General features: G+C 41.8%; 1 protein-coding gene across 1 annotated transcript in view; it reads right to left on the reverse strand.

Annotated features, from left to right (window-relative positions):
* Positions 1-18,706: 18,706 nt before the first annotated feature.
* Positions 18,707-21,935, reverse strand: part of STK4 (serine/threonine kinase 4) — a 214,606-nt gene continuing 211,377 nt past the window's right edge. The window contains exon 11 of the mRNA XM_069243539.1: positions 18,707-20,967. Coding sequence (XP_069099640.1) covers positions 20,809-20,967 — 159 coding nt within the window. The 3' untranslated portion in view covers positions 18,707-20,808. The remainder of the gene's footprint in view (positions 20,968-21,935) is intronic.

Raw genomic sequence — 21,935 nt, forward strand, 5'->3', positions numbered from 1 at the left:
TCCCGGTTAAAGTGTGAGCAGCGGCTGAAGGTCTTGGAGCTGGCGCCCAAAGTAAAAAGGGAAAACTTGGAAACACACTACAAAAATGGATTTAAAGGTAAGTCTGGTGGGTTCCCTTGGGGAGTGGTGGAGGTCGCAAGGGGTTAAGGACCCCTAAAGCACAGCTGGTTGGTCAATGCAAGGGCCAGGAAGGACGGGTGCAACGCATATAGGTCAGCCAGGAGTTGTGCGTCTTGGAGTCCTTGGAGTCAGGAGCAGGTCACTTGGAGGGTGGATTGCAGGTCAGCACGGACACTCTGGTGGTAGGGTCTCTGGTGTCGTGAAGTACCTTGACTGGTGCTTGCTTCGGGGTTTTTGGGAGTCAGCGGTGGACTTTGCTTCTGGGTGTCCGGTATCCGGGTAGTGGTGTGCCACAGCTTTGGAGAGATGCAGTGCCACCAAACTTGGCACGGTGGCAGGTCTTGTCCTTATGGGCTGTTGTATGGAATTTGACTGGGCTGCTGGGTACGGGTCATTGGTCACCTGCTGGGCACTTTTCCGGACTTTGCAGGTTCCTTGCCTGCTGGGTGCAGGGAGTGATACCTTCACTCAAATGTAGGTTCTTGGTGATTTTTTAGAAGACTGGAGGTGAACTGGGGTTTTGTAGAGTCCTTTAGCTTTCCAGGCAACACTTTAGGGGTGATTGTCAAGTCCTTGGAGCAGCAGGCAGGGTTAGGCACCTTTTTCTCTCTGCAGCAGGACTTCAGTTCTCGTGCTTTGGGTCTTCTTTGTCTTGGTCTTCTTTGTGTTTGTCAAATCTGAGGTCTTGGTCTAGGGATGCCCTCTAAATACTGTATTTAGGGGGTGTTAGGAGGAGTACCAGGGAGTGGCCAATGGCCCACCTACCTTAAGGTGGCTACACCCACTAAGTAACCACTTCTTGTGGGAAGGGGTCACATCCCTAAACCTAATTGGCTATTTCCCTGCCATCCAAGATGGAGGTAAATGAAATGGAGTGGTCACCTCGCCTGTCATACCAGAGGGGTGGAACAAGGCTGAGGAGAGCCACCCCTCCTATTCTTGCTAGGCTTCCTGTCCGTTTTCCCACCTAAATTGGGGGTAAAACCATTGGGTGGATGTCAGATTTTAATGGCAGCCAAGCCTTTGAAGCGGACAGCTGGTGCAGAGTGCATGCCTGGGCTAGGAGGTGTAACACCTCCACCCCAGGAGTCCAGAATCGTGTCTGGTGGTAGAGGCCTGGTTAGGACCAGTCAGCAACCATGCCAGAGCTGTTAGGTTCTGCAGGGGGCACCTCTAAGGTCAGTGTGGGTTTATTATTCCGAGTTGTTTGACAACAACGCAGGTTTCAGAGAGGCCATCATGTAGCTGGGGAACTCATAATGACCAGTGTCTAGCACATGTATTTGCTATGGCTTCTCTGTACACTTACTATGTCTAAGAATTTAGCAAAAACACAGTAGGGGCATATTTGCTCAAACACACATATGCCCTCACATGCATTTTCAAACAAAGTACCAGGTCAGCCAAGGGTTGATTCTAGTTCCTAAGAGCACATTCACAAGCTGAGCCTTGAAAATATATGGCATGTCAATCATGCAGCAAAGGATATGTATGAATATGGTGTTTTCGAAATTCTAAATATTAAACTGCATTTGTGCCACCTTAGGGCCACTGGAATTATTTGATCATGCAGGCGTGGCTTTTTTCTCTGCTGTACTTGCCACATAATCCATGATCTGCCAAATAATATGCAGATTTTGACAAAAAAAAATGTTTCTAGCTCAAATGGATCAAACATTACTAAAAATGTGGCTACATAGGTTTGCATGCAATAGAAGGCCCTTTGCAAATGTGAACTGATCATCTTTCAGTTACTCATTTCTGCACTTGGTTGTTCAACTGGGAGTAATCAGGTGAAATATTTGCAAACAGTCTTATCATGTGTAATAATGACAATACAATGAAGTAATACTATCAAAAAATGTACTGCATTATAGCGCATAGTTTGCCATTGTTTACCACATAACTTAGTCCATCCTGCTGCATAATTTGGTCCTCCATTGCAGCTTAATTCCAGAGGCCCTGACCTTAGTACATCAGATTATGTGCGAAGGATTTATTAAAAGGGAGTTTTTAAACTGAATGGAGAAAGATCCTGAAAGTTTAATTTATTTTGCAGTTTTATGTAGCAATCGTGACCGAAAAATATTGGAGCCACTTATCTAAGCATCCAGACAGGAAACTGTTTTCCCAGTTCCAAAGTCAGCAGCTCTGGCAGTATCTCCACATACTTGCCCTCTCATTGCCGTAGGAACACAAAATCACTCACACACTGCCTGCTGCCGACATCGTAAAACACTCCCAACTTAAATCAAACAAACATCCCTTTTTATGGGCGAGCGCAAAGCGCTCCGTCCATTCTGTACTCTCTCTTTGGGCTTTGAACCAGGCCCATGTCACGCCACTCACTTACATTGGTTCGTGGGCTTGCCTTTTAAAATCCGCTTGCCTTCATTTGTGAAAGGCATGCATACGTCATGCCTTTTCCGGTGTTTAGCCCACCTACACAGCACCAGTGAACTACTAAAAACATGCGAGGCTCGATGTTTTTAGCCTAGGGTCCAGACTACTTTATCTGTTCATTTTCCATGCAGAGCGATCGCGCTGCGTTTTCTTTTCTTTACAACGCTAATAGCTGTAACTCGAGCAAATGCGAGACCAGTTATCATTGAAAATGCTTGTTGTTACTGATGGGTTTGCTGGACTTTCTGGTGTGCCCCCTGCCACGAAAAGAGGAAAGGGGAGTTTTCACACCTCTATTATGTCTGGGGATAACAAGCACGCTCCCTGAGAGAGTCCGGTCACTGAAAGTAGCAGCCTACGGGGAACATAGGCGGCGTGTATGGAAGAAATAGTTTTAGGGATAACCTAAGGGTGGAATTTATGGTGGTGAGCAGTTTTAAAGGTGCAGAGATGGTTGGAGCATATATATAGAAAGGGCTTTTAGGGTACAGAGATGGGTTGCGTTAAGTGTTGGTGAGGGTTTTCTTTTTTTTTTGCCTCAGATATGGGTGGTGTGGGGTTTTAAATTAGCGTACAGGTTATCTTTAAGGTTGGTTCTGCTGTCCCTTTCTTCAGGGCTTTCAAAATCTTCTAGTCCTCAATACTGAAGATGAAACAGTAAGCAATCTGCTCGTGAGAAGACTGGACCTTTTTTGTCTTTGTCGGTCAGTAAAAGGCTAGATTCCATAATCCATCAAGACACATTCAGGCACAGAGTTGATTCAATAAGCAGGTGGACTAATCTCTATTGTGTCCATCCATCTTTTCCAAATGGAAGTTGAAGCAGCCTCTCAAACAGTAGCCCTCAGAGTATCAAAAAAGAGCATTTAGCTCATACATATCTGAGTCATGAGCAGCAGGCTTTAATATTATAAGGGTTTGAAATGCCAAGACCTCTACTTGCAATGATTGGCCTGAGATGAGTGATGGGATGGCCACTAGAGTTTTCTGCTCCTCCCTTGAAAAGTTGTGTACTAATCTGATTCTGTTGGATGGAGGATAAGCTCCAGATATCGCACATAACACCAAAGGCTTACAGTCAAGAAGGAACACAATAACTATAATGTGCCAAGCCCTGGGTATGGAAGTGCCGCAACACAGAATAAAACAAGATAATTCTCCTCCTCTTGGACTACTGGTTGTAACAAAGCAAGAGGATGTAAATGTAACTACTGCTCACCATGCACTAGAGAAAGAGGAATTATATGGAAAAAGAAGGACCAAAATTTCTCCTTAACTTGTGGTGCCATTCTATAATTAGCTAAGAAGGGAACCAAGGCCACTCTCTGTGCCTATTTGCTGGAACAGAGGCAAAGACACTACGGTGGCTAGGGACATGGCACCTTCCACAAGTAAACATCCTGCATTGAAGATCAGTCCTAGGATTAACAGTCATCGCTGTTCAATTAGCAGAGAGGGCTAAGAAAAATTAGAGTTCCTCCTAGTGTCCAGGCCATAGACAATGTGAGAGCATGGTGCTGAGATATTTAGTAAAACTTAAAAATGGCAAAGGTACTGTGATCTGATTTCATACGGTGGGTCTCTGGAGGAAAAGGCCTAACTCTTCACAGACTAGGTAGCTGTAATAATGTGAATCCACACCAGATGAAGATATGTAGTAGGAGGTATTTATCACAGCCTCACCCAACAGCCAGCATATCAACTGTCATGCAGAGAACACTGCATCACAGAACCTCAGAACAAGCTGGTTCCATGCCCAGTGTTCTGGCATGGAGCCATGTTACATCATTACACTTCTTCCTCTTTACATTAGAACAGAAGTAACATGAGAACAAAAAACACATTTGAACAGAAAGAAAAAGAGGGTAGGAAGAACTACACAAAATCACGCAAATGTAAAGGAAACCTGCGTGTTCTGACACTCCTACGAGTATGATCAGACCTTAAATCAATGTCAGAGGGAAAACGATAAGAAGTAACATCTCTCCTGTCGGCCACACCACACCCCCCAAAATGTGCTACACGACTATGATTCCAGATGCGACCATCATCCGTCTTGACAGCATTTTTAAACAGCTTAATGATAGTTTTTGGAGAGGTATATTTTGACCAATTTTGACACCCAACAGGAGCTTTGACCTTTACTTTATCTCCAACCTCAAAATTTGTAACTTTCGCATTATTCCTTTTATCAACATAAATCTTCCTTTTGCTTTGCAGAGACACTTCTTTGTCTCTCCATTCCCCAATACCATTGTTTTTCAAACCCTTCCCAGCAACCATCCAGCCAGGACACAAACAAGTATTTGGAGACCTTCCCCTGAGCAGTTCAAAAGGAGTCTTCCCCGTTGATGCATGAGGAGTGTACCTGTAAGCTGTTATACGACCCTGCAGTTCTTTTCTCCAATCTAAACAGTTTACCTTTGCTAATTGTATACTCTCTTTTAAAGTCCTGTTAAATCTCTCCAAAGCACCATTCGCCTCTGGATGATATAACGCAATTTTTTTATGTACAATTCCACATTTTACAAAATACTCCTCCATCTGAGCAGAACAGAACTGCGGACCATTGTCAGAAAGAATAGAGTTAGGAAAACTCTCGCGTTTGAACACAGATTCTAAAAAACTGATCACAGATTGAGAAGTGATCTCTCTCACCAAACTCACCTCCACCCATCGTGAATACAAATCCAGCAACACCAACAGGTAAGGAGTCTGATGTTCTCCATGCAATGGCCCCACAATATCGATAGCTAATTCATCCCATGGACTTTTTGGTAAACTTCTACAAACCATAGGTGAACATCTTGGTTTGAGCACCTTATCACTAGCTTGACAAGGTGTACACTCCCTAACAGTACGTTCCACCATCAAATCTAATCCAGGCCACCAGAAATCCTGACGGATGCGCTCTTTGGTTTTAGAAATGCCCATATGCCCTTCATGAGCCATGTTCACGATGACTTATCTCAAACTCAATGGGGGAATCATTCTTGTGCCCCTCATTAGAATACCATCAACAACGGCTAACTCATTCGCAACTAACGACCAAGGTTTAACCAGACTTCGAGACTTATGCTGTTCCAAAAGAGACATCACAGAACACAATTCACTATCCTTTTGCAACTCATCCCTCCATTCATCTTCCTTTACAGCCCCCAGCGTAACATCACAAACTCTTATGCCACACTCAGCATCACATTGATCATTTTCATCCTGAGATTTATCATTCCCTACCACCTCCACCAATCTCGACAGACAGTCTGCCGTTACATTTGTCTTTCCCGGAATGTATTCAAACATGAAGTTATACTCCTGTAAGGAAATGACCCATCTCCTGATCCTCGAGGAAATTGAGTCCAAACCCTTCTTCTCAAAAATTTCTTTCAGGGGTTTATGATCAGACCTGACTACGAAAGAAGATCCCCACACAAATTTTCTGAACTTGTTTATGGCCCAGAAAATTGCCAACGCTTCCTTCTCTATAACAGAATACCCTATCTCTGCCCCTTTCAAGCATCTTGAAGCACAAGCTATTAGCACCTCTTGGCCCTTCCTGATCTGAAAAAGAAGAGCACCCAGCCCCTTTATACTCGCATCAGTAACAATGAAAGTGGGATTCCCAGGTACAAAAGCTTGTAAGTTTGGTGCATTCCTGAGATCATTTTTTACTTGTTTAAATTCTGTACCACACTCTTCCGTCCAAACAAACTCTGCATTCTTACACATCAACTTCCTTAGATTTACTGTCTTATCTGCAAAATTTCGTATAAATTTGTTATAAAATTCTGCCATACCTAAGAATGAAGAAACCTCATCTTTTGTACACGGTTCTTTTAACATTTCGATAGTGTCCACCAAATCCTTTTTAGGACTCACCCCCTGCCGTGAAATATGATGACCCAAATAGTCCAGTTCAGTGACTCCAAATTTACATTTGCTTCGCCTAAGAGATAACCCAGCATCAAGCATCCTTTTAAGCACATCATGCACCCTCTCATCATGTTCTCTCACGTCTCTCCCACATATTAATACATCGTCCTGGTAGCACTTTACGCCTGAAATGCCTTTAAAAAGATCTTCCATAATCCTCTGGAATACTGAGGCCGCAGAAACCAGCCCAAACGGCATACGCAAAAACTTGAAGGCCCCCATTGGCGTAATAAAAGCCGTTAATTCTTGACACTCTTTACTCAACGGAACCTGATGGTATGCTGATGCCATATCCAGAGTGGTAAAATAACAAGCACCATCCAACGATGATACTAATTCCTCAATATTGGGAAGTGGGAACTTGTCAACCACCACTTCTTTATTTAAGGCACGAAGATCCACACATAGACGGATTTCATTATTTGGTTTACGTGCCACAACAATGGGAGCTAACCACTCCGTTGCCTCTACAGGCTGTATAACACCAGTGGACAACAATTTATCTATCTCTTTTTGTACAGCGTCTTGGACACAAATGGGAATGCGTCTAACTTTTGCCACAACTGGTACTGCGCCCTGTTTCAACTTAATATGGTGATTGTACCCCTTTAAACACCCCAAGGTGTCACTGAACAATTCACCTAAAGCTCTCACAAACTTGTTTTCGTCACCCTCAATAGATTGTACCTGAACAGATGGATGTGCATTAGGATTGAGAATGACACCCAAACGTGCTTGATGACTCCAGCTCAACAAATTATCACCCCTCTCAGCAACATAAATCCTAGCATCAGTGAACCTACCATTGTACTCAATGCAGTCATCAAAATAACCTAATAACTTAATTGGCAACCCACCATAACCCGTAGGTTTAATATTAGGTTTGAACAGTTTCTTCCTTCCTTGAAAATTCTTCATAAAAAGATCCTTTGAGAGAAACGTGATGTGAGAGCACGAATCAAATTTCATTTTGACTCTAACATCCCCCACCAAAACCCATTCAGAGGGGTGTTCCACCTCACTCTCACTAACTTGAAAACTGACTTCCTTTATTTCTGATCTAGAATCTCTCCTATTCCTCATCCTACAATTTTTCCCAAAATGTCCTCTTTTTCCGCAAACATTACAAGTAATCCTATTAGCAGGACACTCACTTGCATTAGCCATGTGTCCAAATCTTCCACATCTGTAGCAATTTCCTTGAAAAGGTGTTGCAAACCTCCTATTCCCCTGTGTCTTTTCTGCGCTATTTTCAATTACAACACCTTTCTCACGGACACCCTCATACTTTTTTTTCTTCTCATCTTTTTGTATGACTTGACACTCCACTTCTTGTGCTTTTACACTGACCTTGTCTTCTTTATGTGCTTTACTTAGTTCTCCAACACACTTTAACATATGCTCTACCCCTTTTGCAATGCTAACAACCTCATCCAACGGTGGCTCGTCCTTTAGCCAGAGTTCTTCCCTCACTTTATCACTGCAACACCTCAGCACAAACTGATCTCTAATCCTTTCTTCTACCAACGCCCCAAATTTACAACTTGAAGCCAACTTCCGTAACGCTGTAATATATTCTTCAACACTCTCCTCTTTCCCTTGCTCCCGCAAACCAAAATGGTACCTTTCCATAATAGTACTAATCTTTGGCAAGTAATGTAAATCTAGTTGTCTTGCACATATTTCATATTCATTCAACCCCCTCTGATCAGCTTGCGACAATGGAGGTAGATTTTCCAACACCTCCTGTCCTTCACCCCCTAAACAATGTAACAAAAGTGCCTGCTTCCTTTCACCACTCAAATTCGTACCACACACCCTGGCATAATTCTCAAAAATCTTTTTCCATTTCTTCCACTTAATAACCGGTTCTCCTGGATCTGACAAGAAAAACGGCGGTGCCGTAACATTCTGCATACTCACAAGAGGTGTAAAACACTTCTTCCCCACAATATATTCCAAACCCTACTAGTTGCTAAAAGTACTTAAAGTCCAAAAGGTTTCCCAGTCACCGTATGTCCCAGCACGATGTCGCTATATCAATCATGGGTCTTCAGGTGTGTTTGTCACCGCAGAGACGAACTTTTCAGTTTACTTCATTTTACAACGCCCAATACTTGTATTCCACAAGTGCAATAAAGTTTCCAAAGAAATGTATATTCCCGTGACCACAAACCAATATAGTGATCCTTATCCAGTCTCCGTCTAAGTTTCAACTTCCAATAGACCGTCGATGTTCTTCTTCGATGTCCTCCAACAATTGCGCTGTAAAAAAAAAAAAAAAAATGTTTAAAATAAAAAAAATTCCTTCTTCCTCATTTAAGATGGCCGCCACGAAACATTTAGTCCGTTTTCTTCAGGCAGTTGGGCTTGCTTTCTCTTTGAGCAATCTCGGATCGTTTTCCTCACTCAAAATGGCCGCAACCAAACAACCAGTCTATTTTCTTCAGTCAATCTGGCTTGTTTTTCTCCTTTCACCACACTCAAGATGGCCGCCAACAATTCCCACAGCTTGCAGTCCTTTTTCAATTGCTCACTGACCTTCTGACGTCGTGAAGCATCCAGAGACCACTTTGATCCTTAGTAAATGCTCAAACAGCTTTCCACAAAGCCCCTACAACCGCAATTTCACACTTTTCTCCGCTAGAACATGCTGCAAGACGCTCGATCCTCTCCCAGCACGTCTCTGTAAGTTATCTCCGTTTTTCTCTTAAATAATCCAAGCTCTTCCTTCTTTGTTGTTGTTGAGGCTGTCCCTTCCTCTGGGTTCCTTTTTATCCCACCTTCGTCGCCAGTGTAATAATGTGAATCCACACCAGATGAAGATATGTAGTAGGAGGTATTTATTACAGCCTCACCCAACAGCCAGCATATCAACTGTCATGCAGAGAACACTGCATCACAGAACCTCAGAACAAGCTGGTTCCATGCCCAGTGTTCTGGCATGGAGCCATGTTACATCATTACAGTAGCACCATCCAGAGGATGTTGAAATTGCCCAGCTGAAAAGTCTGTCATTGGAAGAGGAACAGACAGGAACGCCTCACCACACTGAACATTTCACAACAGTTCTGCTGGCATACACCAAGACTGGAACCATTCTAGAACATAAGACTGATGCCATGAATATTCATTTCAATGTATTGCACACTGATGCTGGGAAGTTATCTGACTGTACTGGTAACCAATGAGTGAGCCTGACGTAGGGGAGGTGAAACTAGTACAGACAATTACACTGATGCTCCAAAATAATGCACATTACTTGCTACAGAGGGCTGAAAATGCAGACGGAATAAAGTTTGTTTTGTTTTTGGGTGGGGGGGGAGGGAAATCACATACTGGATAGCTCCTAGTATGGGACTGTTTAATAGGGAATAGGCAAAGACCAGGTAAAACTAAATGAGGCTCTCTACTTATTTTTTGGTTAAAGGGCCCACATGACGCATGCAGTTGCAAGATTATGAGGCCCCTTCCATAGCCAATCATAGCTAGATTTCTTAATAGCCAACATTGTATCCTGCCAGAAAGCATGTCCTGAAAATGCTACAATCTTTCAGCTCCTGGACTTTAGGCAGGCTGTTCAGGGAGTGCAGATGAGCTCTGATGACACTAACAAGAGATTGAGACTGTTTAAGTAAACAATACGTTCCCAGGCAGACTCAAGGTTATGGCTGATGGTTGAGATGTGGCACTTGGGTCAACCTGAGGAAGTGTGAGAGTGGTTGAATGAGTGCAAAACACATGGACACAGGTACGATGATGTTCCTGTTTTCCCTTGCAGAGCTAGGCCTGCATGCCTTGATTCCCATCAAAACCCTCTGGAGGTGCCACTGCTGGAGGATCCTGTCTTACAGAAAGCTGAGCAGGGGCTGTGGAGGGTCCAATATTAAGTTGAACTGGAGCATGGGGCTCCTCCCTACACTAGTCTGGTACAAATCCAAGATTATTTTACTAGGATACAATCCTTTTCTCCTTAGTGTTGTTGGTCTGAGCTGGCCACAAGATGCATCCTGGACACTACATACTTTCTATATTGTACATTTTTTAAATCTTTATTCGCTTTGCTGTTTCGTTTGGTGTGAGAAAATGCCCCTTTTTATGTGGTCAAGTTCCATTTTGCTGCTGAATTGTATTGCTAGTTTTCACACTCTGTCACTGCTGTCCAGTTCCCAGTGTATGTGCCCTGACAACCTAAAACCTGTAGAAATTGGCTAATCCAGGAGTGGTATAATTAACTCTCCTATTATCCTACAAGGACATGGTATACAGAGTACATAATGTATACATTGTAAGGAAAGTGCACCTGAAGACCGTAGCATTTATTGTCCCATCCACTAGTGTGATACAGGAAATAATAGCTTCAAGCTTATCATGGGCTTCTGGCTGCTGTAGATTAAACCTGCAGCCTGACCAGTCAAAATACTCCCTTTTGAGAGGGATAAAGCTTTCCTTTGAAATGTTAATAAGTCACCCCTATAAAGGCCTTCCTTGTAGGCCACAAGGTAGGGTGCACAGAATTCGAATGTTACGCATGTAAAATGTATGTAATTTTATCATGTCCCTGCAGTAATGAGCCGTTAAAAACAATTTTCACTGTGAAAGACTGAATATCCTAAGCGAAAACTGGGAGTACTTTCAGTACAGCAAACAGGAACTGCCGAAAACGTGAGTGAGATTGTCTCTGGGAACTTTTACCACACTGGTCATGGAGGAGCTAGTGATCCCAACACCTAGTTAACGCCATCCATAATTGAGGCATCCTCAAGGCAAGCTCTTCAGAACACTTTCTAGTCCTGTAGCAGAACAGGACTGCTCCTGCTTTTTGAGACCAGTGAGGACACCTGAAGGGCTGGGCCTCCTGAAACATGTACCCAGGACACAGATGTGGACTCCAAAGGTCAGCTGGCTGAACTCCTGTGTGGCTAAAAGGACACACTGCAAGAGTTATTTTTCCTGAAAAGCCCACCTCACAAGTTGTAACTGGACCTGGACTGTATCCAGATGGAGACCAGTGCTGAACCTACTGACCTCTAAGAGCTGTCCCTAAAGTCCTGTGACCTTTAGCTACGTCTAACTAGACTTCTACAATCTCTGTAAAGCTCTATTTTATTAATTGGACTAGGATTTTTATTGTGTTGTGTTTTGACTTGTTTTTAAGTGGCTGGTAGTTCTAATGGCTTTACACATGTCATAGATACCAGTAGTTTAGCTCCGGTTTACTTTATTGAAACCTTTGCCTGGATGCAATAGGTTAGTGACTATCACTTGTGGAGGATTATCACTCACCTGAATCATTAATTCACTTTCTTACAGGGGGCTATACTTTGGTAGGCTCTCCTGTCTGCGTGATTTTGGGGCTCCCGGGGATGGGGTGAGAAAGAATGTTTCTGCAGAATGTTTTTGCCAATGTTAGCAGTCATGGAGTGTCTGTGAAACTGCTTCCATGGGTCACAAACCAGTCCGTATGATGAAAAGGAGGGGAATTTTAGAGTAAATCATTTGGTAAAGAGCTTCTGAAGGTGTCGGCATTGCTCATCTTTTAGTTGGCTTTTAAAAACTACATTAAGATAGACAAACGTCAATCGGCCTTCAAAGACTCATTCATCTTTTTACAGTTACCTATGTTTTGTCTTGTGACCTAATCTGAAAAATAAGCCTTGTCAAAGCTCAAAGACGACACATAAAGCCTAACATAAGTGAAACACATGTTCGATGTCTGATAAATTGGAGCTGTAATTTTTGTTCAAAATAAAACTGTGACTATTTTTTACAATATTCACTTAAAGGTGCAACACAAATTTAGCTGATCAATACATGAAGCACAACTTTCAGTTGAAGCACAAGAATTCAAAAGATCATTGAAGCTGGATGAATATAAAAAACACGAATATCCCCGACTACTTTTTGCATTCCCATACTTCCAAGAATGACTCATTATTAGTCCTAATTTCCTTTTACATAGTTATTGACATTTCAGAAAAAATACTCACAATTAAGCTGAATGCAAATCAGGCATGTAGAGTTTTATTTTAGTGTGAAGGGCGGCCTTGTGTCCATTTAGGATACACATCACATAAAAATAGCATAAAAAACACAAGTTCTGCAAACAACAGTTGCCCCCGTTCTGTTAGTTCGCGTTGTTGCCAAACTAGATTTTTCAACAAAATGGACTTGAAATTACGTGATGTGGAGTATTGGCAAAATGTACTGAATTCTCCGCGCTAAGCCTCGGTTTCAACTACCTTGGCCTGGTATATACAAGCGAAGCTTGGAAATTAAGCAAGAATATGGCAGCATAGCGAAAAGTTCGCCCGGGTCTAGACATTAACTGAGTGAACTGGTCACACCCAGCGAAAACAGTAAATGGCATTGCATCCTGATTAACCCACTAACAGAGGCTTCTCAACTGAGAAACAAACAACCTCATTTTCTCACACCGGTCAGCTCTGTGTACACACAGGAAGGGTGGGCTGCTAGTAACAATCGATGGCATATCAAAATCCCCATTGGATGTCATCATCATTACATTTAATGAGGATATATACCGATGTACGGAGTGAAGTCTGAGTGGTCCATAATGTCCTTTTGCACCTGGTGCTCAGTCGTAGATCATTCATGTCAATAGGTGCCACGAGCCCTGATCTAATGAGATTACAGAGCATAAAAGCTATTATTGTACACACATGAAGAAGTGCGGGGTAATTGTATTGATACAGAAGCTAAATTTCTGAATTGTTGGTATAAGACAAACGGACAGCAGGGGGAACAGATGATACCAAGAGGTGCTGTAAGAAGCAAATAACCTACCTGTGTCCCAGTGTTGCAATAGTCCCGTCTTTACCCGCATGGTAAGCAGCAGAGGACACCCTCTGTGCTTTAAGTGGGTTGTGCACCAAACCTACAGCACTGTGTTGCCTCATTAAACTGTACTTAGAGTTACTGCTCTAGTAGTTCTCCCATCCAAATGCTACAGTGCACTCTTTTTATGTGAGGGTGTGGGGGAAGAATGAGAAAACAGAAGGACCAAGAAAGCGTGGAACCGATTTTCAGAAAAAAACTTTAATAAGATCTCAGAAGGCTCTTTAGTCTCGACCTAGGCCATCTTAAATCACAAAAGGGCTATGATTCATGATTACTGTACCAGGAGAAACTAGTTGCAGACATGGCAGTCACCACAGTTGTGGACAAAACAAATCAACACATATCAACGTTCGTTTTTTAAGGCGTGAGTTTGACAAAGAGCTCAAAACTATGAAAATGATATCGGCAATCAAAGCCAAAAAGAAAAAAAAAATCTTTATCTCAAATAATAAATATTTTGAAGGGGACCACTCCATTGTGGCAGAAGCGGTGTAATGGATCCCACACTATTGTCTCTTTATCAGAAATATCACCGGTCTGAAGCGCATCCTTCTTTTCATGGGTGGAAAGGTAGGGTGGAGAATGTTGCAGGTGTTTCGTAAGTAAGGGGAATGGTTCCTGGAAGTAAAACCTTTAGACTCTGAGTGACAGGATGGGCTTACGGGTGGGTCAGCCTCACACTCAAAAAGCCTGTTCAGCAATGCAATGAGACCTTCCACTCATCTCTAGCCTCACCCTCACACTGCAAAGGTGCCATCACCACTGGGGCCCAACTGGCCTAGAAAGGAACTTGAATGCACTATGGAACTTTATACAAGCTGAACAAGGCATATTCCACGTTTGGAAAAATGTACAACTGGTGGTCAGTCCTGCACAAACATAAGAACCATTCAATAACAAGCATTTGTAATGCAATGGGTCTCCCATTTGCTCGAGTTAGAGCTATTGGCGTTGCAAATTCATAACTTGCCACATAAATTGGTCAACCCTGCCTCATTGTTGCAAATTCATAACTTGCCACATAAATTGGTCAACCCTGCCTCCTAATTTGGTCCTTTCCGGCCATATAATTCCAGTGGTCCTGCATAAAACTAAAGCACTTCCATTTACCTTCTTCCTCTATCTGCAGCCAAAAATAAAACTTTTGCCATTTAGCAGCCTTACTTAAACCTGCCATGCTACTTCCAATAGAATGCCACTTTCACTATCCCACCATCAGAGTTGCTGGCTGGCTAACACAATTCCCAAAACAAGACAGTCTTTGGAGGAGTAACGAAAGAAATAAACTAGAAGGGTCACCCAAAGATATCAAGAGTGTTCAAACAGTCATAGGGTAATAAGGACGTTAAGTTGGCCCGAATCATGGTCATAATTGCATTAAGAAGAGAGTAATAAAATACATACAATTATCATATAAACACAACAACAAAAACGTTGTCAGAAATAAACGTTTGGTATTAGACTGTAATCTAATACCAGCGCCTAGCAGCGCCTAGAGGACACCACAATGAAAACAGCATTTTTAAGAAACATGGTCATGTTACCATAATGTTAGCCCCTAGTTTGCATTACCACATGAAAAGAAAATGACTGAAAGTAATGCCCCTAGTGGGTGTAATGTATTACACATTTTCAGGGCATGCAGGCTTATTGCAATAATATTACAAATAAGACCCTTAAAACACAAACTGCTCTCAGCTGTAAAACAAAAGTTCCAGCCATGAGAGAGGTAAAAAAAGACACTGAATGGAGACAGAAGTTATTATGTTGGATCCCCATTAAACTAGTTTGGGGACATAGCGATGATCTAGACAGAAAGAGCAGACTGCGGTGAATGTTTTGAAGGTGGTCCCATTGTCCTAAGACCACAACAAGCAGAGTTATGAGCAAAAATGTTTTAAAAAATAATGCCCTGCAAAGCATAAAGCGATGCCAGAGTGTAGGAAATATTGCAGTATGACGACTGTTATGCTCACAACAGCCCCTAGAGGACACTCCAATAAAAATATAATTTTTAAGAAACATGGTCATGTAACCATATAGTTATTCCCTAGAGAGCATAACCACAGGAAAATAGAATGGCACAAAGTAATGTAGTGCAACCATATATTTAGCCCCTAGAGGGTGTAGTGCCTTACACATTTACTGCAATACTAAGGTCCTTAAAACACAAACTACTCCAAGCTGTAAACAAAAGTTCGTCATAACAGAGTTAAAAAAAAAAAAAAAACGGACTGAATGGTGGGAGGGGTTATTATTATGAGGTCCTCACTAACCTAGTATGTGTTCCCCGAGGTGACCTAAACAGAAAGTATGTCATGCTGAACGTTTTGGTGGTGGTCCCATTGTCGTAGGTCACCACAGGCTGAGTTATGGGCAAATTTTTTGAAAAAGAATGTTTGCAAAGCATTATGGGCTGACTTTTCCCCGAGTGCAGGGAGAGCTGCAGTGCGGATTTCTGTGGTTTTTTTGTCCTCATCCCACAACCCACGCTTTGGTAAGAGAAAAATCTTTGGTTTGTGCGTACAAGAGTGGGCCCCACTATACCAATGGGCCCAACCACCAGTCTTACACGTGCCAAGTTTTCCCACATATGCCATTGGCCACACCTTACCATTCTACTCAGGCTGTGGTCATACCAAAGCGACACCCATTAGGTAGAGGGAGTTTTAATAATTGGACTTAATTTTGAAAGAAAAAATAAACGCCTAACACTCCAACCATGTTTAGTACTGATAAACATTTTCCCAAACCACCCAAAAATCATCTCTTCTACTAAGAGGACCAGATTGTTCCATATTACATAACCGTATTACTGATGATTGCCAGTCCTGAGTAGTGGGAGGTAGTGAGTTCACCCATTTACAACATATTTCCCGTCTAGCCAAAAGCATTAATACAAACAACATATACTCTTGCTGCACATAAACTTTCTGACCTATAAATTCTGGATCACATACCCCAAACATTACCGTTAAAAGGTTTATTTCTAAATTGTCACCAAAAATTGCCTTAAGGATACTTCCTATATCATCCCAATATTTAATCAGTCTTGGACACTGCCAAAACATATGGATATCATCCGCATTAGCATCCCCACATCGCAGATAATTTTTCCTAGATTTCCCAATGGCCGTTAATCTAGCTGGTGACCAATATACCCGAAGCAAAGTAAACAAATGATTTTTCCTCATTGCCACCGATTTAATAGCAAACCACAGCCTAGAACATGACTTTTGCCATAGGGAAATAATATCTAGAGTAGGAAAAAACTTCCCCCATTTCAACACCGGGAGAGACGAATCGTCTTCTGCTGCATCTAGTAGCGCATGATACCAAAAAGCAACCTCCTTATTAATGGATGTCTGGCTTCATTTTCCCTCCCAAGAACTCCTCCCAATTTCTCCTACATAGCGGGACTTAACCCAGCTAGATAGTTGGTAATATTTAAACTTGGAAATTGTCTCACCTGTACACTACTGAAATGCAGACCAAGATATTAATTCAGAGTCTTCTATAATCTGCCCCCATTTTACCACTCCATTAACTTTCAGTGGGACGGATAACTTATCCATAAGACATTCTGGAGTACTTGGTGAATCCCAAATGGGGACGGAGCTACAATAATAAGCTATCCCTAGCGCATTAGGAAATTGCATCCAGACCTTACAAGCTTGTCTAGGAATCTTCAAACAAACCTTCTTAAAAAACTTTGGGTGCCCAAATTTATACAGAAAATTATCAGCTCCCTCCGCAAGATGCACCGTCAAAGATTTCCAAACAGGAGAGTAATGCAACTTCTTATTCAATAAGACTCTAATGTTCTTTAGTTGGAATGCCAGATAGTATCTATAGAAATCTGGGGATGCAATCCCCCACACTCTTTCTTTCTACATAGCTTCTTCCATGCTATCCTTACTCCCTTAGATGCCAAAACAAAAGTAGATAAGTAACCATGTAGTTTTTGAAACCAGCATGACTTAAACTCCAAAGGGATAGTGTTAAATAAGAAAGTAAACTTTGGAAGAATACACATCTTTAAAATATTAGATCTGCCGACTATACAAAGAGGAAGAGCAGGCCACTAATAATCTTGTGAATTGTAGTGTTGAGGGCTTTCCGCCTGCCCATAACACAGCCATTAATTTCATAGAAGTCTAGGACACAATTTGTATGATCCTCGATCAGGATGGAATGGGCATCCATTAACCTGCTTGATTTGGGTTTAGCTTTTAAAATGGTTACTGAAGGTCCCTTGATAGTCTATATGTGGAGAATATTAGAGAAAGGGTTCCGAGTTGGATTACCTCCTTCCTTAGCAATGCACTCAAGAACTTTTCCTCCACCTGTTTCAGTCTACAGCTGTTCATATTTGCAGCAGGATCCCTCAGTGCTTCCGTTCAGGCCAACCTTTTTTTAATAAGTATGTGGCAACTTGGGCCAAAGACTTTAATCCTTTTGGTTTTCTTCGATGTGTTATCCCGATGATATGCAACTCATTCTCACAATGGATAGCAATACAGATGCAGCTTGTGGTAACTTTTGAACTTGCCTATTGGAAGAGGTAGGGTGGATGAATGTCAACTGCCTGAAGCTTAATGACAACAAGACCAAGACATTATGCACCCACTCCCTCTTGTAAAGCCTGCTATTTGAAGCCAGATTCTTTGGACCTTCTAGAGAAAAAAATGTAGGCATTTTGACAATAACCTATCTTTTTAACCTCACTTCAATAAAGTGGCATCCAAGACCTTTATGAAAGGTACTTCTTTTTCTCGCCTAGGATACACATTTTAATGTCACAGGTATTATAGTTGGTGTTGAGACTTGATCATGCAAACACCCTATATCTAGGGCTTCATGCTTCTACCCTTCATCCGTTACAACTTGTCTAAAATGAATCTGACTGGATTTTATTGAACATCCCTCGCTTATTCTTGGTCTCTGACTACCTTGGCCTTGTATACAGAAGCGGACGACAAATCTTTTTAACTATGGCTAACCTTACCGGAGATATGGCAATATGGCACTCTATCCAAGTACATGAAGCTGGTGACAGATTATACCTGGACCTAATCTCAAATTGCCTTAAGGATGAACTTAGTTTAGAAACTAATGATGAATCTCTAGCAACCAGTGAGTTTAAGCACACAAAAGCGAGCAAAAGCAGTTTTAGCACATTCCTAGGCAATAAATAATATAAAAATGTCTAGGAATATACTGCAGTGATTTATATTTTGAATAATAATACCCGCACTGAACACTTATTTAACAATATCGGAGAGAACAATGCAAGCATAACGCTTGTGAAAAATGCCTACTATAAGCATTTAACTTCATATTTATTATAGTGTGATGTGTATTGCTTTAAAAAATGACAATAGCTGGGTTAAATGTTTTGAAATTTATTAAAAACATATGTAAAAGTTTTTTGTTTTTTTTAACAAACGAAAATAACATTTTGTCAGATATACACATTCAAAACAAGCAATTTAAATAAAATGTAGCGCTTAATCTTATACTGAGAGATGGCTCACATTTCTGAAACACAAACCTGTGTCCCATTTTTATTATCTCAAGTACCAAACTTGCAACTGGCTATAAAATACATCCTAAAAAAGGCAGAATGCGGTTGAGTGCAACTTCTCTTGCCACAGAAGTATATCGTGAGCATACATCAGGTCGTACAAGCGTCGAGATGCCCTGCTAGCTCCTATACTTAAATGATGAAAAGCGTAGTTTGAAATGAAAATAGGACTAAAAGCCGTGCCCGTAATGGAAGTTCTAAAGCTGGCTTTTTAATGTACTGGGAAACTGAAAACGTTCATATTCTTCTATCCGTACCACTTGTATTCGGCAATGAAAGGCTATAAAAGCAGAGAGAGAAGGAGTCAAGTGGGAGATAGGAATCGGACGACCACTTTGAGTCCGGGCCCATATGGGGTTGCGCTTCCATAGCCCTATAAGGACTCTAAACCATGAAGGACTTTTTTCAGAAAAAGTTCTCAGAACCATCTGGAACGGGAAATTGGTCAGGACTATGGTTAACATTTGAGAGCAGAGATTTATCTTTAATTTCATCAACATTAAATGTTGGTGACACTTGTGTGAGCAGGAGATATGTCTCATTATTACTACTTATCACCGAGTTATAGAACCAAGTCACTTTCTCTGTACGATCCTCGAATTTAGAAATACAGCAGTTTTCCAAAGCACTATATACAGAACATTCGGAGTATAAAAAAAAACATAGTTAAAATACAGTAGTCAAACAGCATTGGTGCTTTAAAACTTATTAAGGCGAATGCTTTAAAGAACGTTTGTAAAACACAGGAAGCCCTCCCGATTTCAGCATTGTAAGTGCATGGCCGCTAAAGCACAAACACAATGGGCCGGATTCTGCAAAACGTTAGTTGCTGGCATTGGTGTGTGGACACACAGAGTAGCCTCACTCAGGTTCCGGTAAAAGTTTAAAACATTTTAGGAACTATTTGATGCAACGGAATCAGTACAAGTACACTGTCTTTAACTACGAAGCCGATGACACAAACGTCTGCTCTGAAAAGTTAAAGTGCACTTGGCAGGAATATTACAGTTCATACCATGCACTCAGCACTGCTACAATTGCAAGCTATTTATAGCAGTGACTGCATAGAAGTGTTATGTGGTCATCTGCCAAAAATTCACTTTAAGGGTCCTGGAAGTTTAACATGGTAATGAAAGTAATAGAACTTCAATCTGGTTATCCACCATCTACAGTTGATAGCAGTTCCTTTCAGAACGCCATCCCAGACACTTTCCGTTCTGCAAATGGCCGCCTGCAGAACAGCTTCTATTTAAAGACTACATTCCCTCACTGTAGGCCATCTGTTTTCGTGGTCAAAGGCCCACAGGGCTGTGTCTGCCAACACCCTCAATAGGAGGGAGAACCTAGCTGAATCAGACTAGGGAAGACTGTACTGAAGCTGAGCAGGCCCTTACTGCAGCACACACCTATGATAGTGTTAATGAACTGTAACAGGGCTTCTATAATGCGTAAATCTGGGCTGGGATGTCCTCAGGTCGAAGACGTCTGAAAGGAGTTGTGAAAGCCTGGAGTCTGATTTTGTGCAATCCAAGCAAGAGCACTGAATGGATGAGGGCTGGATTTGGATAGTTAAACGCTTGGCAGTGGAGGAGGCGTGTAAGTGGTCAAGTCTGAAGGAGGTGAAGTGGTAATGCACAATACTGATGTGTAAGTTTGCCAGAATCAAGCCTCAGCTGCTTTAGTAGTCAGGCAGGCGCTTGAAATATGGTTGCTGAATCTTGGCCAGGAAATCAATTAGGCCTCCATCATTTCATGAGATTCCTGAGTTCTTAAAGATGGATGCAAATGTAAACCAGTGTGTTGATCTCATTATTTGCTACAGCTGAAATATTATATAAAAACAATCCATTAACTGACTATTTCAGAGATTTCAAGTCTTTTTGACTGGTTATCTTTTTTTTTGCTCAGAAACTTTGCTGCCGACGTTTCTTGGCATCAATGGCTTCAAGTATAGGCTGTCGTTTTGACTGGTACCGCTGCCTGATGGCTTCAATTTCCTGTTCCATCATGGGGTCAAGAGCAGTGAGTCTTCTTTGAAGTTCTTCCACACTCCAACTTTTCAGCTGCAAGGGACACAAAATTAAATCATTTCAGTGTAGGCAAATTGAAAAAGAAAAACACGTACGAATAATGTCTCTAATAAAGAGCAGAAATACCCATATATAAATACAAAGTGTCCCCCATTTTCAAAACATATATGAAGAAAATTAAAGAAGTGCCAGCCGAGTTTCCTCCAGTGGGTAAGTACAGGGGCCACACGGGCCCTATAAATAAGAAGATATTGAGCGTCCCTAGCAGTAAGCAGTCAAGGTACACATTTTACAACAGAAAGTGGGGGGTCACCTAAAAGTCTTTGACTATTTAGTTAGACTGGGTCAGGACTTGAAGTCTTAATTCAAGAAACAGTGTAGGTACAGTGCAACCTCAGTTATGCAAAAATAAAGTATGAAATTCTAGCCAAGATTTGTGTGTACAAAGTACTTTTAATACATGTATAATCTCTCTCTTTCTCCCTATGGATAGCTGGATAAACAGATAGATGCATGCCATGGCAGTGAAAATAAATGTGTCCCAATAACACAGTAGCATGTTATTTAGAACAATTGTATTAATAAAAGTACAATTATTCATCTATTACTACAGTGCAAAGGTGTTCGGTAACACCTTTTCTGGTGGAGACAAATTCTATTTGCAAAATCCTTACCTTTGAATTTCCCCCAGGTATCAGACTGGATCCAGAGAATTTTCTGAGGCGTACCCCTGCATGCCATTAGGTGGTGTCAATCGGCTCCATGTCCGTTGTCGCCCGCGTCGGATATGAAGTCACGGGTCCTACAAAGGAGACACCCCAGCGCACGGACTTCAGTTTCTTTTCACGACTTTCCATGCCAGAAGTGCAGGGTCATGAAGAACACTGACTATTGGTATGTCAAAACTGCGGCCACTAAGGGAGAGTCCCTGTCCCTAGAAATCAATTTGCAGAGAGGGGAGGACGGGTGGGTCGATAAGGAATCTGCAACTAGAATACGTC

The sequence above is a fragment of the Pleurodeles waltl genome, chromosome 7 (assembly GCF_031143425.1).
Source record: "Pleurodeles waltl isolate 20211129_DDA chromosome 7, aPleWal1.hap1.20221129, whole genome shotgun sequence".
Lineage (NCBI taxonomy): Eukaryota > Metazoa > Chordata > Amphibia > Caudata > Salamandridae > Pleurodeles > Pleurodeles waltl.